Here is a 19,075-nt window from a genome sequence, read left to right as displayed (position 1 = left end):
CAGAATGTAAAACAATAAAAAAAGGTTGCTGGGGTCAGTGACCCTCCAACAATTACACAAAATTTTTTAATTGGAAGGGAAACAAGTAAAAACCTATGCAAAAAATGAAGACCGATAAATAGTTACTACGAATAGGGCTTTGTAAAAGGTGAACACAAAGGTTTGATCATCATCATTTATTGATAAAGCGCCAACAAGATAAGCAGTGCTTTTCCTTATAATAAACAGGGAATAAATGGTGGATAACAAGGAATAAATGGTGGATAACAAGTAAGGATTTACAGAGTACAATAGGATTAGAGGGCCCTACAATTTAGAGTTTACAAACTAAAGGTTAGGGTACAATTGAGACATTAGGATTTTGGAAACAAGCAGGCTAAGGGAATTCAGAAGAACAGCCTGCCATGCCAACATAAGCCATTGGCATGATATGAACAAAATAAAGACAGTACACCGAGTTCTTATCAAATCAACTTTATTTAAAAATACAAACTCTGTTAAGGCCTCTTTTCAGTGAAATGTCTCTAACAAACAAGGGAGTCACGGGCAGTAACAGCGCCCCTAATAGGCGCATCTGCCAAATTGAACTTTTCCTAATGATATGAAATGGCTGCGCTACCCCTGCTAATGAGTACTGGGTCATATCAGAACTGGAATGTGAAGCTCGTTAACAGCCAAATGACAATAATAACAATAAGCAACTGCACTTCAATAAGCCACAAGGGAAGAATCAGTGGTCATTAACCCATCAACGCCATGGGGGGAAAACTATTAACAATATTTAAGGAGTAAAGTGTCTATCAAACTGTATTTGTAGGGTATTCCTCAGAGACAGTACTAAGTGTTTCCATACAGTGAGCCCATAATATAATCCCGGTTGGTTACTCCCAAGAAATTTGCTCAGGCTTTAAAAACCCCTGAGCAGTCAAAGGGGCTGTAAAGCGATGGTAAAATGAAGCAATTGAATTACAGACCCCCAGCATCCCTTAAAAGTTGGAGTATCCGTGTACGTGATGCTAAACGGCTACATTGTGAAGCTGCCTGACCTGCCAAAATTAAAGTTTAAAATTGTGATTACAGAAGGTTATAAAGGGGGGTTCCATCCTGTCCAGCAGATTTAAAGCAGTAGTAACACACACACATCTTGCCCTGTAGTACTGTGAAACATCATAAGAAGCAGGTCTGGACTGGGATTCAAAATAGGCCCTGGCATTCCAAGTACACAGAGGCTCAGATAGCCCCTACCAGCACACTTAATAGTCCCTTTCTATGGCATCTTACAGTAGCCCCTCTGGCATTTGCAAGAACGCACAGATTGCCAGTCCAGGCCTGATAAGAAGCTTAATAGGAGTTTCCCTTTGTCCCTCACATCAGGGAAATTGAAATATTCTTAACATACCCCTAAATATATCATTCAGGATCAACAAACTATTCTGCTATAAACAGAGCATAAAGTGTCAAGGCATAACTAAATGTGTACCCAGAGCATCCCTGCTCTACCTATTTGCTTTCACATGAATAAAGCAGCCATTGGTGGGAATTTGGTAATTGTTCATTAATTAAAACTAGTAGCACGCCCCTTCGTGGGCACGTATTGTAAGAAAAAGCAGCATGGCAGCTCCCATTTGCAGAGGCGACTGCTCTGTGCACACAGTCGGCTTTACCCTTTATAAGTACCAGCAGGAATAGGCAACCTGTGGCCCTTTACAAGTGGAGCTTCACCCAAGAAGCATAAAGTTAATATAATTCTAAGCAACATTCCCATATAAATATTTCTATATCTAATTGCTATTGGGAGTGGCATTGGAAGTAAAGCTTCCCCCCCCCCCAAAAAAACAAAAAAACGTATTTGGGTGAACATTCCCTTTAAATTGCAACTTGCAGCAATATATTCTTGGGATTCTCTGAGGGACAAAGGTTGGGCAAATCCTTGCATTACAATCTGTTTAAGAGGAGAGTCGTCCTTGTTTAGATTATATTTTTTCATACTTGCAGCTTCTTGAAAACCTGTAACCGCCCTAAAGTCTTCGGCCGAGCCCCAGTGCAGCAGATTCACAGCTAATTGGAAATGCACCATATGACAGCAAAGAAATATACGAGAAACATTTTTATGCAGATTTTACATAGAAAATATCTGGAAACGTCCTTTTAGGGTCAGTGGTTTCCTCTTTGGCAAAAAAAGGACAAGTCAATCCTATCTATTAAAAAAAACAAACATAAAAATGTACAAATCATTCAGATGAGACCAGGAGCTTTAACTCGTTGCTCTTGTGCGGAGGATTCTGGGAACTGTAGTCAGTCCAAAGCTGGCGAGGGTTTCTCTCAAACAGGGAAAGTTCATTCCAGTCTCATCCAGGAACTGGTCTCACACATGCACCGGCACATACACACAGTCTGTCCTGGTCGTTCCTTCTTCAGCTCGGCTGATTCGATCTGGTGGATCCTCTAAATACAAAGATGAAAGAACATATTCAGAGAGGCAGAAAGAAGATGGAAGATTCAGGACTGCTTTCGCCCCTCTATTCACATAAAGTGTCCTAGGTTACGACAGCTGACAAGGCATTTTCGCTAAAGGTACCTTTGGTGATTTGATTCAGCCATAGAGTGTACATCACTTGATTTCAGAACCTGATGCAGACTCTATATTATCATTATTCAATTGTTATCGTGGTCAACAAAAGAGAGGATCTTTCACAGATATGCCCACCTTCAGGTGGGCAATATTAATCTGACCCAACTGTTTGGCCTTAAAGGGATACTGTCATGGGAAAAAAAAATGTCAAAATAAATCAGTTAATAGTGCTGCTCCGGCAGAATTCTGCACTGAAATCCATTTCTCAAAAGAGCAAACAGATTTTTTTATATTCAATTTTGAAATCTGTCATGTGACTTGTGCTCTGATAAACTTCAATCACTCTTTACTGCTGTACTGCAATTTGGAGTGATATCACCCCCTCCCTTTACCCCCCCCCCAGCAGCCAAACAAAAGAACAATGGGAAGGTAACCAGATAGCAGCTCCCTAACACAAGATAACAGCTGCCTGGTAGATCTAAGAACAACACTCAATAGTAAAAACCCATGTCCCACTGAGACACATTCAGTTACATTGAGAAGGAAAAACAGCAGCCTGCCAGAAAGCATTTCTCTCCTAAAGTGCAGGCACAAGTCACATGACCAGGGGCAGCTGGGAAATTGAATGTCTAGCCCCATGTCAGATTTCAAAATTGAATATAAAAAAAATCTGTTTGCTCTTTTTTGAGAAATGGATTTCAGTGCAGAATTCTGCTGGAGCAGCACTATTAACCGATGCGTTTTGAAAAAAACATGTTTTCCCATGACAGTATCCCTTTAAATCTGATCATAAATTGCCACTATGTCACCTGGCAGATTGAAGACCACAGATGTGAAACATCAAACCTGCCCAATGAACAGGGTCAGACTGGGTTGGCGGGACACCGGGGAAAAACCGGTGGGCCCCCGCTGGCCCAGACCTGCGCTATGGCAGTTTTCGCACAGAGTTTTAAAGTGGGGGGGGGGGCTTTATGAGACCACTTTATTAATGATAAAGTGACACATAAGCAGCAGTATGTCAGGACTGTTGGGTCTGTTGGTTTTCTATTACTCTACTACACCTACTACTAAATTATTTGCCGTGTAGAAATTGAATTGTAACCAAAAACAGTGATTGATCAGGTTAGTGATGTCGGACTGCTATTATTTTGAACACAACTGTATATATAGGTGTATTGCCTTCCCTTTAGATTGTAAGCTCCTTTGCACAGGGCCTTCCTCACCTTTTGTACCGTTATTGGTTGTGATGTATGTTACTCCATATGTTCTATGTATGTAATAAATGTAATTTAGTTGTATAAACACATAATATGCTGGCGCTATATAAATAAATGTTAATAATAACAACACCACCATCATAGGGGTAATTTATGTTTCCCCATGGAGCAAGTACTCATAAAAGGCACTTGGAGGAGCAGAGTGTAGCACCAGGAGTTATAGGGAAGCCCAGTCCTTACAGACTCCTGCTCCTGACACTGTCTGACATGCGTGGCTATATGAAACTCCAGTGTGTCCCTAAACAAAAAAAATGGTATGTGCAAATGTCTGCCAATAAATACTTATAATATCTTATTTTCATTAAAAAGTTGTATTCTTCTTGCTTGAACACAGTCTGTCTTATATCTATTCTCCTGACATAGATCCTTAAGGTCCGATTTGGACTTGGGTCACAATGGGTGATTTCAGGGCATGTTGTGGGAAAGACATAGTATCAAAGCACCCTGGCCTTGTATCAATGAGAAACTGTTACTATAAAAAGGTTTCATTGTTTCCTGTGGGGACACAGGAAACAATAAAAGCATATTTGCAGCTCTCTTCAAGCAGTGGCTACTAATATCCTAAGTATTCTATAGGGCACACGGACAGATTTGGGGAGATTTAGTCGCCTGGCGACTAATCGCCTCTTCTGCGGGGTGACAATCTCCCCAAACTGCCTTCGCCTGCTATAATGACAAAACGATAGCGCTAATGCACTCGTGGCGCTTCGATTTCCGAAGATGTCCGAAGCTGCCTCACGAGGAAGCATTCTCGCTGGTGTTTTGTCTGGCGGCAGGTTTGGGGAGATTGTCTCCCCGCAGAAGAGTCGAGTAGTCGCCAGGCAATCAGCTCCAGCATATCCTTACTTTATCTAGAAGGGAGAGATAATTATACCTGGAGTCTTTGCACCATGCAACTTCCAGGGATATAGCGGTTTCTTTACATCAGTGATCCCCAACCAGTAGCTCGTGAGTAACATGTTGCTCGCCAACCCCTTGGATGTTGCTCCCAGTGGCCTCAAAGCAGGTGCTTATTTTTTAATTCCAGGCTTAGAGACAAGTTTTTGTTGCAAACAAAACAGGTGTACTGCCAAATAGAGCCTCCAGTAGGTTGCCAGTTCACACAGGGGCTAGCAAATGGCCAATCACAGCCCTCATTTGGCACCCCTAAGAACATTTTTTTTATGCTTGTGTTGCTCCCCAACTTTTTATACATCTGAATGGTGCTCACGGGGTGAAAAAAGTTGGGGACCTCTGCTCTACATGCTCCACCTAGTGGCAGAGCAGAATTGCAATAAAATCTATTTTCTGGTTGCAGGGGTTACTGGTATTTAGGGTTGCAACCCGGTCGGTATTTTAAAAAACCTGGCAAGGCCGGGGCCGGTATTACAAATTTATCAGCAATGTAGCTGCCGGTAAATTTGTAATACCCTTAAAAAGACCCCTCGTGGCCCACCCCCAATCCCCTTTGACGTATCTTTTGTCCTCAGTTCCGAAATCTCTGCGCCGTGGCCCGCCACCTTTGACGTCACACCCACCGCTTTTTGTTCCTGCCCCCCACCAGCCGGTAAAAAAATTTAGCAAAAAGATGGCAACCCTAGTGGTATTAGAAACCAGTGAGCAATTTCACTTGCATTTTAGGGATTGTTCCATTTTATTAAAATGATGGTTGCCAGCCAAGTGAATTATTGGTCTCAATAGTAAAAATGATTCTTGAGGCCAGTGTTATTAGTAAATGCAGATGACGGAAAGGCTGGGATTTCTTTTCTCTAGGTGGAATGCATAATATACAACAGTGCTGAGTGCATAAGTAGCGCTATATAAATAAAAATATACATACATAAAAACGTATGAAACAGCAGCCATTACCTTTGATAGGGAGGTGGTGGGGCGTCATATGTGCCTGATGCCTCCAATGCTTCTTCATAGCTGGGGAGCCCAGGAGCACTGGGTTCCGGTACAGGCAGCTGAGTGAGAGGTAAATCTTCTGCCGCAGGTAAGTTACTTGTAAGATGCACAGGGGGCCTGAGAACCAAGAATTTATTTATTTTATATACAACCATCTATATATCTATATATCTATATATCTATATATCTATATATCTATATATCTATATATATACATACACTCATGCTCTTACACGTAAGGATAGGTGTGTATATGTTATAAGTTGCTGGTGGGTGGCTAAGTAGACTGGAGGAAGGAAAAAAAACAAAAATCTTTAAAGGAACAGTAACATAAAAAAAAGTGTTTTAAAGTAATGAAAATATTATGTAGTGTTGCCCTGCACTGGTAAAACTGATGTGTTTGCTTCAGAAACACTACTATAGTTCATATAAACAAGCTGCTGTGTAGCAATGGCGGAAATTGAAAAAAAAAAACTATATGGTACAGGTTAAATAGTGGATAACAGATAACACCATTATGTTCTACAGAGCTTATCTGTGGTGTATCCGGAGCCTTTTCTCCTTTGAATGACTGCCCCCATTGCTACACACCTGCTTATTTATATAAACAATAGTAGCATTTCTGAAGCAAACAGCAGTTTTACTAATGCAGGGCAACACTGCATTATATTTGTATTACTTTAAAACACTTTTTTTATGTTACTGTTCCTTTAAGGGGATCAAAGAAGGAGCATTTTCTCTTTTTCCCCATATTTCTGCCTAGAACCACCTTCTGCCATGCAAAATAACCCACGAGTGGCTGAATTTGAAGAGAAATAAATGGCAAAATCTACTATACGGAGCCCTGAAACACATGAGCACAACCCAGGTGATCCAGCTCATTATCATTATCGCTTAGACAGCCACGTACCTTCCTCTGGTGCTGGCTTTCACTCTGTATCGGACACAGTACATTATCAACACTGCAATCATAATCAGTGCGATCAGTGCAGCTACCAGTCCCGCTACCAAGCCGGAAACATCCAATGAAGAGGAAGCTGTGAGTATAAAGAGTATAAAATGAACACCGTTGGCCCTAGACAAATCCTGTGGAATTGTCCACTTGCACTGTACTTACAGTTTCCTCCTGATCCATTTTTTGTGTACGTTTTCCAGAAATCCGCCTGTAAAATACAAATACCAAAAGACAATTAGAGATGCTCTGTGTTAACAGTCCTGCATGGGAATACTTGCAAGGTTGTTGGGTTTTGGGCCGCTGTCGGCCTGTACCCTGCCTGGGTACTCGGGCTGATTGTAGGCTGCATCCCCACCTCCTGTTAGAGTCCTGCAGTTAAATGTAACTCTTTTCCCCAACCTGGCTGACCTGCCTCCGGAGAGATGTCGCTTCTGGTTTTCACAGGTCCCAGGTTGGGCCTAAAATGATGGCACTGCAGGTAGGTTTCAGGTGCAGGAAGAGGGGGGATTAATAGAGGGCCAGCGGGTCCGGGTTCGGCGCGTCTGCCCAACTGGACCAGTCTAGGACTCTACTCCATGTGTTTACGCCATTTATTTGCTCCATGTATAGCTCAACACAATGAGACCATTTAGAACAGTCAGGACAGCCGCAAGTTATCCATGGGAGCTCAAGAAAGACAACAGAGTGGTGCTCACTATAGAATACACTCAAGTCAGTACATTATTTAAACACAAGGGGACCAAAGGATAGCAATTACATTGATTGGGGTTGCCTAACAAATCGGAGATGCCTTGGAGTAAAGTTATGGAATCTCTTATCCCGAAAATCGCCCATAAACTCCATTTTAAATAATTAAAATTTTTACATACGATTTCCTCTTCCTCTAATACTGAAACAGGATTTATTATATCTTAGTTGGGATCAGTTACAAAATACATACTGGTGCCAGAACTATCCAGTTAGATTAATTTAATGTTTAAATTATTTTTTAGATTAGAACTAAAAGTATGGAGATGTCAGCCATGTCAAATGGAAAGACAGCACATGCCTCGACATGTTAAACTATGAAAAGCACCTTATCCATAATGCTCGGGATCTGAGTTTTTCTGGATAACCGGTCCAATACCTGGTGCCTGATTTGCTTCCTGTTGCTACAAAGACACCTAGACTTGGCATTAAGAGAGTAACAAGTAACTCAGGTGGCGAGAGGCTGATAAAGTAGTTGATTTTGCCTGAATTCTAAGTGATGCGTGAAGGAGATTTTTAGCATTCCTGCACAAGGCAAGCGAGCAGGTTGGAGTGAGAATGTTTAGGCTGCAGCAAACTCACAGTTTTTGCATCGTCTTCAAAACATTCCCGCGCCTCCTCATAGTTGCACTGTTCCTCGTAACATTCCCTCTCCAGATTACCCGGTGTAACCAACTCAAAGTCCCAGCTGTTGTACAGCAGCCTACGGGCAAAGAAGGCATTGGCTTCCGAACCCTCCAGGAACACTGCAAGAGATCGGTGTTAGCATTAGTACAGAAGCAAAGAAGTCACAGTAACAGGACTCTTTTTTCTTAGCAAGCTAAAAAAATTAAAAACTACTATTAGATTGGACCTCCTTCCTTCTGGGTCTTCTAAAATGTAGCACCTAAATGGGATGTAAACTTAAAGAATCTGCCTTATCAAAGATAATGTAAGTCTAAGCAACTTTTACAAATTTCAATGATGTGTTGAGAAGTTATTCTTAAGATGGCCATAGACGTGCAGACTTTAGCCTTGTATCCCACGAACGATCGTACAACGCAATCTTCTGACCTACCACTAACCATTCAGATTAAATAAAGTAGTAAAACAACAAATCAGAGGATGTTCTGGCAGTGACAGCAATTGTACAAATGTCCAAATAATAGTAATGACAGTCACCCACTGATATCGTCAGATAGGCAACACATGCAGAGAAATCTTCTAACCTGTTGACAGACTTAAACAATGGATCGCCATGGTACGGAAAATGTTGAGACGATCCACACACAGTCCGAAAATCATATGAACCTTTGATTTGTACTTTTGATTTTATCTTTGCGTCTATGGCCAGCTTTAGACTAAATTACAATTGCAAGCTGTATCTATCTCTTCTTTTGTGAACTGCTTGTTCTGCCTCTAATTTGTAAACGTCTTCACAGGCCTCAAACAGGTGGCTTCTGCTACATGGTTTTTTAGGACTAAACCACATTGCGGGGAGGGAGAGGGGGCAATGCCTGCAACATTAGGGGGGTTAGTTCTCCTTTAAATGGATTGAGGGTGGTTTTTAAGAAGCACAAATAAACCAAATCACATCTCATTGCAACCTTCACGTAGGGCCCACCATTCACCAGGCCTACAGCCAGCCCTATGAATAGAAAACTATAGACTACAAATTCTCTAAGGCACAGTAGAGTATGTATTTTAAAGGGGCAAGGTCATTTGAAAATAAACTCACCTCCTTTATCTGGGTTTTGTACTGGTGCCACTCTCTGGGCTGGGAGGATAAAGCCGCTGGCAGCTGCAATCGCTTGAAGAACCAAGAAACCTCCTCTCCACATCATGTCCTGCACCTGCCCATATAAACAGAGGATTTCATATGTGCTTTGCTTCCACTGATTCAATTACATCATGTGCCACGTTCAAATATAGTGATGTTAGCTAAATGGGCAATACCTTGCTCAACATATAATCAATGGTTGTTCACCTTTAAATTAACTTTTAGTACGCAGTAGAGAGTGATATTCTGAGAGAATCTACAATTGGTCTAAATTTTTTATTATTTGTGTTTTTTTTATTTATTTTTTTTAGTTATTTAGCTTTTTATTCAGCAGTTCTCCAGTTTGCAATTTCAGCAATCTGGTTGCTAGCATCACAATTACCCTAGCAGTCATAAATAAGAGACTTGAAATATGAATAAGAGAGACCTAAATAGAAAAAAATAATAATAAAAAATAGCAATAACAATAAATGTGTAGCCTTACAGAGCATTTCTTTTTAGATGGGGTCAGTGACCCCCATCTGAAAGAGGGAAAGAGTCAGAAGAAAAAGGCAAATCATTAAAAAACTAAAAGGAAAGAATTATGGCCAATTGAAAGACATATAATATTGTGGGAGTCTCCTATAGTCCTATAGAAACTTTGTTAACTGTTAACTTTTCACTTCAGTTGGCAGAGTTTGGAGTTTTTGCCCAAAATATAGCATTGTTTATTTAGCTACTTAAATTAGCCACTGATGAATTTTCAGTGAAATTTGCGAGTTTGCCTGCGGCAAAGGTTTTTGCGAATATGCAGCAGATATTCTTCTAGAAAGCCTTTGCCAAGCAGGAGATCGGCACAAGCATTACCCACAGAAGCGACAGCCAGGGCAAGCATTAGATGCAAGGAGATTAAGAAATGGTGAAACATGTTGCCATCTATTCGCCCCAAGAGTGCAAAATCTCACAGATATCACAAATCTAAGCAGATTTGCTCATCACTATTAATAAACATTTGCATAGCAGACCCCTTTAAAACAGCACTAAGAAAAAATTTTCTTAAGGTCCCCATAGACGCAAAGATTTCTCTTGCCAAACGACCGATTTTAGCGAAGACCGATCAATCCTTCGGAAATTATCGTGCGGTTAGTGAATTCGAACGATCGAACATCTTATGATTTTTTAGCCGACATCGTTCAGGAAATTGATTGGCCAGGTTAAAAAATCTTTGTCGGTCCCAGTGCAATCTATCTATGTTTGCAGGGCCAAGCAGGCAGATAGCCTTTGTTTTCCTGGCAAATTGGTCTTTTTAGTTGATGGACAATTCGTACGATCGTTCCAACTTCCGAGAAAATCGTGGTCTCACGATGAGGATGGGATCTTTTAAAAACCTTTACATCTATGGCCAGTTTTAGTCTCTGTACAAGTCAAAAAGATTTATAGGTCTGAAGATGGGGAGCTAAAGGGGGCATTTTTAGATCTGTTGATTGAATGCACATGCTCTGGTCTGCTGTCACTCATTTAGGGACAGACTCAGAATTGTTTCTTATGGGGCAACTTTGATGATCTGGATCATTATGGCTCTAGGGCTGCTGAACCTCAGTTGGGCATTACTTCTCCTTTAACACTACAAATCAGTAGGGCATATTTCATTGTTACTGCAGAGGCCAGAAATAGGCAGAAAAATATAAAGGCAAAGAATGCAACCCCTCCCCCTGGGACATACAATAGAAGACTAATTTTACATTTTCAGGGGACCAGAAAAAAAATCATCTAAGGGTAAGGTCACACTAGGCGTTTTGAGAGATTTAGTCGCCTCACGAGGAAACTTTGTGCGACTTCGGAAAACGAATCACCGCGTGTGCTTAGTGCCAGCGATTTTTCATTTTAGCCAGCGCAAGAGTGAGGGAAGGTGTTCGGGGAGATTGGTCGCCACAAAGACAAGGCTATTAGTCGCCAGGCTACTAAATCTCCCCAAAAAGCCTAGTGTGACCTTACCCTAAAATATAGGAAAATGGAAATCAGGGAAATGGGACCACAAAAAAAAATACAAAACAAAAAAAAAGTGTAAAATGTAGAAAACCTTAAATAGGATTTATGGTTTCCTATGGGGCACGCCAAATTGAATACAAACTGCAGCTCTCACTGTACCTTTAGGGCCGGCCATCGGTAATTTCAGTTATTGCTGATAAAGAATTATTTTTCGGGATTTGTCACCCTCATTTGAACTTTTTTTTTTTTTTTTTTTTTTTTAATCATAGATGACAAATCTTCCCATCAACCACAGCCCTTAGAAAACCACTGACCAACATTCCAGTTGTATATAAAATGCTTCCCTGGTAAAGCCAAAACAGTTATGTTTTATTGAACATGCTGCCGACAAGCCATATAACAGAGTTGTGCAAACAAAGGAAAAGCGAAAGCATTTGTTGCGGTCACACCTTGTGTTGTCTCAAGAGGAAAAGCAAATAGAGAGTGGACTATGCAGAACGCTGATGTTCTCCTAAACAGAATGCTTAGGGTTATGGCACACAAGATTGTCCATTGTCATGAGAAGCACAGCCAATAGAAGTGCATAAAAGTCCTACACTGGTTAGAAGGGACCCAGCATGAAGTCAGTTATTGTAATAACTGGGGTCAATGGTTTTTAGCTATAAGATACCCGTGCACACCATTCTACTGTACAGTGCTGCGGAATATAAAGGTGCTTTACATACAGTGATCCCTGATTTTAAGTTTTCCTGCATTGTACATTTTTTATTTGTAGTCCAACTAATTTATAGTGCATTTTCCTGATTTTTACATATTTAATTTTACTTAAAATTGTTGTCCTGATGTTCCCAAAAATGGCCTTGTCCTCTGGGAATGTTATTAGTGAAATAAAGAGGTTTACCATACTAACCATATGTATATTTTGCCATTGTTCTGCCTGTAAATGGTAATTTCCAATTAGTCTACCCCTCATACAGTCCTGCACCAATCACTTATTGCTTTAGGTTGTGTATGTGACTGCCAGAGAGGTACATGCCCCCCATAATGTAAAATGAATGCTGCCATGCTTAATCCTTGTTATTAACAGTAAATAATGTATTGCAAAGTAAAAAGACTCCTGTGCTCCTGATTTTACATTTTCCTGGATTTTTCATCATTTTTTCCTGCTCCCCTGAAAAAATGAAAATGGGGGTTCTACTGTATGTGATAATAAATCAGGGCAAACTGCTGCAATAATGTTTGTGTGGGATGTATTTATATATTTATAATACACAAAAGCTATGAATATCTTGTAAATTATATCCTTATAAACGGTGAGTTCTGATGTCATCAGTTATAAACGGTGAGTTCTGATGTCATTTCTGTTACATGACTCACTGAAACTTGTGTATTATAATAAATAAAGTACCCCCAGTTGTAAAATATGAGGATATTAGAAGTTACCTCGGAGTTCCATGACCTGTATAAAAGCACTCGGCCTTCGGCCTTGTGTTTTTATATGGTCATGAAACTCCTCGGTAACTTATAATATCCTTATATTATTATAAGAGGGGGGTACTTTATTCACTATATATATGAAATAAAGTACCCTCTGTTTTAGAATATAAAGATATTAGAGGTCAATGAGGAGTTCCATGATCATACAAGATAGGTCACATGCAAAGTGCTTTTATACAGGCAGTGGAACTCCAAGGTGCCTTCTATTTAGGGATGCAGGTTTGGGATTCGGCCTTTTTCAGCAGGATTCAGCCACATCCTTGTGCCTGGCCGAACCAAATCATAATTTGTAAATTAGGGGCGGAAAGGGGAATGACGTGACTTTTCATCACAAAGCAAGGTAAAAAAAATTTTTCCACTTTTTTCTTTCCTGCCCCTAATTTGCATATGTAAACTAGGATTTGGATTCAGGTCGGTATTCAGCCAAATCTTTCAGGGGGGATTCGGCCGAATCCCAAATAGTGGTTTCAGTGCATCTCTTCTTCTATTATCCTCATATTGTACAACAGGGGGTACATTGTTATTTTGTAACGCACGAGGGTAATGCTAAAAATGACTCCCTAAGCAAATTATAACGGATGCCATAACAAAGTTTTACTTAGGAGGAATATAATTTAAAGGATATTGATGTTTTTGCATATTATATGGGTATTTCTTAACACCTTTCAGTTTAGGCCAGACAGCAGAACAATCATTTGTGTGTGACAGAGTATGTATATACACAATATAGATTTTCTGGGGGCATGGAAAAACAAATTGTTGACCTTTTGGGCTGGTGAAAAGTGTTGCATGTCTACTGTTCTTACTTAGTATCGCAGGAAAATTCCCCAGTAATAGTGAAAAACGTGAAAGAAATTTTAAAATCTGCTCCTTCATATTCATCAAATTAAAGGGGAACTAAACAAAAACAAGCTTTTTGGAAAGTAAACATAATTTTAAGCAACGTTGCAATATATATCACTTAAAAAATATGCAGACTTTTCATGATTTTTGACAGTTTCCTAAGCCTAGCCCACTGCTCTCCTGTCGATCTGTCTGACTACTTTGCGGAGCTGACTGACTACTGTTACTTTGTATCAACAGCCATCTGTCCTCAGCCTGCATCCTCCAAACCCCACAATTCCCTGCACACGTGATTTCAATAAGGAACAGAACATTACAGTGCAATGCATTGTGGGTTATGTAGTTCCTGCATGCTGTCTGTAAGCTGTGGAGTAGTTGTTACAATTTGTAACATCAGTGTTTAGTCCCGCCTTCACTGCCAGTATTTCAAATGATGCAGAAAGAGAAGAACTGTTAAACAGCTGGATTTCAGCACAGAAAATGGCATTTATTCATACTTTTTGAAGATACAGGTAACTGTGATGGTTATATTAGGGGTTTCTGTGTAATGTGGGCCTCTTTATCAAACTTTGGTTTGGAAGCCGGAGTTTCCCTTTAATGTTTATTAGAAAAACCTCTGCCCTGCCAGGATAACAAACGTTTAAACAACAGTGAATTTTCCCTTCGAAGCCAAAATACATCCTTGCACCTGGGCAGGAAAGCCAGCCTCCAGGAAACTGAATGGTTTTAGTTGCACCCATGCCATGCCCTTGCCCAGACCCTGTAAAAACAAAGTTACTCCCATGGAAAATTAGGAGAGCCAACAGGTCTGCCTAGGGCCATTTCATCTACTACTGCCAATGCTGGAGCACTTGGGGTGAGGCCATGCAATAGTGTTGTGCATTAATGTCACGGATTGCCGTTTAGCTCCACTGGGAGGCGGCTCTATTCTAGCAACTAAATATCACCATGCTGCATGAATGACTTTGTATTTTCCTATATCTATGCAATCTGAAGGTAAAATTCTCATGTTATAAAAAAAAAAAATGGTGTCAATTTGAAAAGAAGCCAAGCCCTATTGTAAATGTATTTATATGGGTAATGTAGAAAGCCTTGAATAACATCGGACTCCTTTAATTTGCCACTTATGTACTAAAAGCATAGTATTCTGCACAGCCTCCAAAACACAATACTGCTCCATCCCTCTTACAGCACTAGAATATAGGGAAACCAATGCAGGAGCCTTGTGATTGGACACGGGGAGGCAAATACCCTCTTATAAATCTCCTACAGATAAACTTGGATATATATTGTATATATTTTATAAAGTACAACCTATTGGAAAATATAAGGATATTATAAGTGACCGAGGAGTTCAATGAGCAGGAGGTCAAAGGCAGAGTTCCTTTATACAGGTCATGGAACTCAGAAGTGATGGGCAAATTTCTCCCGTTTCGCTTTGCCGAATAATTTGCAAAACAGCGAAAAATGTGTAAAACTCGAAAAACTACGACCGCATCAATTTTGAAGCGAGCGACTTTTCGGACACGCGTTCAAAATGTTTTCGCCCATCACTAACTCCAAGGTTATTATCCTCATATTTTCCAATACGGGGTACTTTATTCATTATAATACAAAAGTTTTAGTGAGTCATGTGACAATAATGACACTACAAAGCTCAGTTTATAACTGATGACATCACTAAGAACTGTTAATAAGGATATAATACACAAAGGCCATGAATATCTTTTAAATTATATTCTTACGGTGAGTTCTGATGTCATCAGTTATAAACGGCCTTGTGTTTTTATATGGTGACATACGGTAACTTATAATATTCTTATAATTTACAAGAGGGGGTACTATATTGACTATATTATTTACATATGTGTATCTGTATCTATCTATCTTTCTATCATCTATCTATCTATCTACAGTATATATAGTGAATAGTGAATATATATAACCTTCAAAATGGACCAGCACACCAGATTTTCAAGTGTTCAAATTTCTTTTATTTCCATAACACGAGGTAATGCCCCGAATTTTGAGGCAGCGTGCCGGAATTTGACGCCGCGCGCCCAAAACGGACACCGGCGATCAAAATTTCTAAGCCGACCCCCCCCACAAAATGTAGATTATAATGCATAATGTACCCCCTACTAGAACTTTATAAAGATATCAGAAGCCACCTCGGAGTTATGTGACCTGTATGTGACATAACTCCTCTGTGACCTATAATATCTTTATAAATTACAGTAGGGTGTACATTATCCACTATATACTCACCGTTATATATATATATATATATATATATATATATATATATATATATATATATATATATATATATATATATATATATATATATATATATATATATATATATAACGGTGAGTTCTGATGTCATTTCTGTCACATGACTCACTGAAACATGTGTATTATAATAAATAAAGTACCCCTCTTGTAAAATATAAGGATGTTTATAAGTTACCTTGGAGTTTCATGACCTGTATAAAAACACTCGTGTTTTTATATGGTCATGAAACTCCTTGGTAACTTATAAACATCCTTATATAATACACGAGGGATACTTTATTCACTATATATATATATATATATATATATATATATATATATATATATATATATATATATATATATATATATATATATATATATATATATATATATATATATAAAAAAATATATTGCAATATATGGACAAACAATCCCTGTTTTGTTTAAAGGGTAAGGCATTTTTCAGTAGCAGTATGCACAAAATGTCTCTGTCTTAAATATATTGATAATGGGTTGAGTGCAGAGGAATCTTGTATTTGTCTATATGTATTTTGTGGTCACACCCTCATTGCACCCCCGCCTAATGATTTTAAAAACTAGTGGTGAGCACAACTTTCCCTTGTTTGTTATAGTTCTACAAGAGCAGTGACCAGCTCCATGTTGTAGCTCCCACCCCCTCCAACTATAGTCAGGTGATCCCACTGGTGTCTAATAAAAGGGCAGCCAAGTTTGGGAGTTTTACTTTGAAAGCAGCTAGTAAGTTGCAGGTAAAACGTATTCGTCCCTTTTATAAAATGTATAATGAAACCATAGAATTCTTAATGAATCAAATGAAAATTGAGCATAGGACTGGCCAGATATGGGATGACTTTGACGTAGTTGGCCAGCTTAAATATATTGCAATATATGGACAAACAATCCCTGTTTTGTTTAAAGGGTAAGGCATTTTTCAGTAGCAGTATGCACAAAATGTCTCTGTCTTAAATATATTGATAATGGGTTGAGTGCAGAGGAATCTTGTATTTGTCTATATATATATATATAAATAAAACACACACACACACACACGGACTGTACCACCGTGCACGGAAAAGCAGTGCATATGTAGAGAAAGAAAACACCAACACCAGCACCAGGGGTGTTTTTCCATCCAGAAATATATTGTGTTGCATGTAAAACACACTATATAGCCCCTTGTTTCCAATTGTAAAAGTCTTCAGTTCCCCTGATTAAATGCATCCAACCCCTTTCATTTTGTGGCATTACTGGTTCTTTAAAGGGATACTTTTTTCCAAAATAAATCAGTTAATAGTGCTGCTCCAGCATTATTCAATTTTGAAATCTGACATGGGGCTAGACAAATTGTCAATTTACCAGCTGCCCCAAGTCATGTGACTTGTGCTCTGATCAACTTCAATCACTCTTTACTGCTGTACTGCAAGTTGGAGTGATATCACCCCCCTCCCTTTACCCTCCCAGCAGCCAAACAAAAGAACAATGGGAAGGTAACCAGATAGCAGCTCCCTAACACAAGATAACAGCTGCCTGGTAGATCTAAGAACAACACTAAATAATGAAAACCCATGTCTCACTGAGACACATTCAGTTACATTGAGAAGGAAAAACAGCAGCCTGCCAGAAAGCAATTCTCTCCTAAAGTGCAGGCACAAGTCACATGACCAGGGGCAGCTGGGAAATTGACAAAATGTCTGGCCCCATGTCAGATTTCAAAATTGAATATAAAAAAATCTGTTTTTTTGAGAAATGGATTTCAGTGCAGAATTCTGCTGGAGTAGCTCTATTAACTGATGTGTTTTGAAAAAAAATCATGTTTTTCCATGCCATTTAACACTGTGCCTGTTTAGTTTATTTGCTTTTTATTTTATTGCTTACGCAAGATACAAGAGTCTATTGTTGAAAGGTGATATGGTCTCTTGCATATTCGCTGCCCCTCCCATTGTACAAAAATAGCCGCAGTGCCCTGGGGGATACTAAGGGTTAACCCCTAGACTGTTATCCTGGGACTCACAAAAACGAATAAGGAAAAGGATTTAAAGCCCATGTTTATTAACCCCTTCCCCAGACAAAGTTCAGTTTAAAGGGAAACTCAGCAGGCTTTCTTTTTGCCAAGTTATTTTTTATTTCTATGGCTCGCCTCGTTTTCCATTCAAGGGAATAGACTGTGTCGGAGTTACTGCAGGAAATAAAAATAATATGATTTAAGTGAGACTACCTTGCCCCCAACCTGCCTCTAGTAACTGTTGTAGTTCAGCTACGCGGGGGGTCGGCAGGTGTCTCTGCTCCCAGTCTGTGCCATGCAATGCACCAGCTAATGGAATCAATACACTCACAGACTGGGAACGGATAAACATCTCTCTCTCTCTCTCTATAAAAATACAAATAAAAAAAGCGGTCGCTACCGACTCAGCGCGATCACCTACCGATTCTGCAGCAATCATCAATAAACCGATTCCCCCGGGGAGCGGCGTTTGTTCTACTTCTCCTTCGCCTTTAACACGTTCCAGGTGTCACGGGTCGCCTATAAATAATCGCTGTTTCCCGAGCGTGTGTCCATGCGGAGAGCTGCCGAGCGAATCGATCTGGGTCTGTAGAGAAGGAGCCGCAGGCAGAAGATGGACAGGAGATGGCACCGACTGATGACTGGTTCCCAGGGGCTGAACGTAGCGCTCGCTCTCTCCCGGGCGCCCCCAACCGCTCGTTCTGCCCAGCGCGCTCACTGATAAGGAGTCCAGCTGTCTGAGCGCAGGTAGCGGCAGGAGGGGGTGGGGCTGTTGAAAGGATCACGTGACGGGCTGGGAACAGGTAGGACGCTGTATAAAGGGCCGGGGGGCAGGCGCGTACATTCCAAGCTGGACTCTCCCTTTGCTGAAACACCCGGAGCCACAGCTTTAGTTGTTGTAGAGACACAGACAACTGAGACAGATGTACCTTGAGTTTCTCTCCCCATGTCCTGATGCCAAAGTAAAGTCTTGCTGCTGCAAATTATAAGAGGGGCAGAGGAGGAAACCTGGTGTTGTAGCTGTTGCAGGAATAGAACTCATAGGGGGTGAGGGGAATACAGTTACCTGGTCTGGCCTGAGAATTAAAATAGTTCCTGGCATTTCAGGTGCTCAGAGGGCCAAACAACCCCCACCAGCCCAATACTGACTTTCTTTGGGACCTTATAGTAGCCCCTCTGGCATTTGCCAGAACCCACAGATTGCCAGTCCGGGCCTGACAGTTACGAACAACAGTTTAAGGGCAAGGCCAGACGTGGCATTTTTGCTAGG

General features: G+C 40.2%; 1 protein-coding gene across 1 annotated transcript; it reads right to left on the bottom strand.

The window, feature by feature from the left end:
• Window positions 1-458: 458 nt before the first annotated feature.
• prrg2.S (proline rich Gla (G-carboxyglutamic acid) 2 (transmembrane) S homeolog) lies at window positions 459-18,488 on the bottom strand. Its single transcript, NM_001092184.1, is given in 7 exon segments — window positions 459-2,445; window positions 5,698-5,853; window positions 6,647-6,773; window positions 6,854-6,899; window positions 8,021-8,184; window positions 9,156-9,270; window positions 18,227-18,488. Coding segments are annotated over 6 exon segments (627 nt in total). The 5' UTR covers window positions 9,259-9,270; window positions 18,227-18,488; the 3' UTR covers window positions 459-2,414.
• Window positions 18,489-19,075: the final 587 nt, after the last annotated feature.

Source organism: Xenopus laevis, chromosome 7S (genome assembly GCF_017654675.1).
Source record: "Xenopus laevis strain J_2021 chromosome 7S, Xenopus_laevis_v10.1, whole genome shotgun sequence".
NCBI lineage: Eukaryota > Metazoa > Chordata > Amphibia > Anura > Pipidae > Xenopus > Xenopus laevis.
Note: the sequence above shows the minus strand (reverse complement) of the source record. Positions and strands in the feature narration are given on the sequence as shown.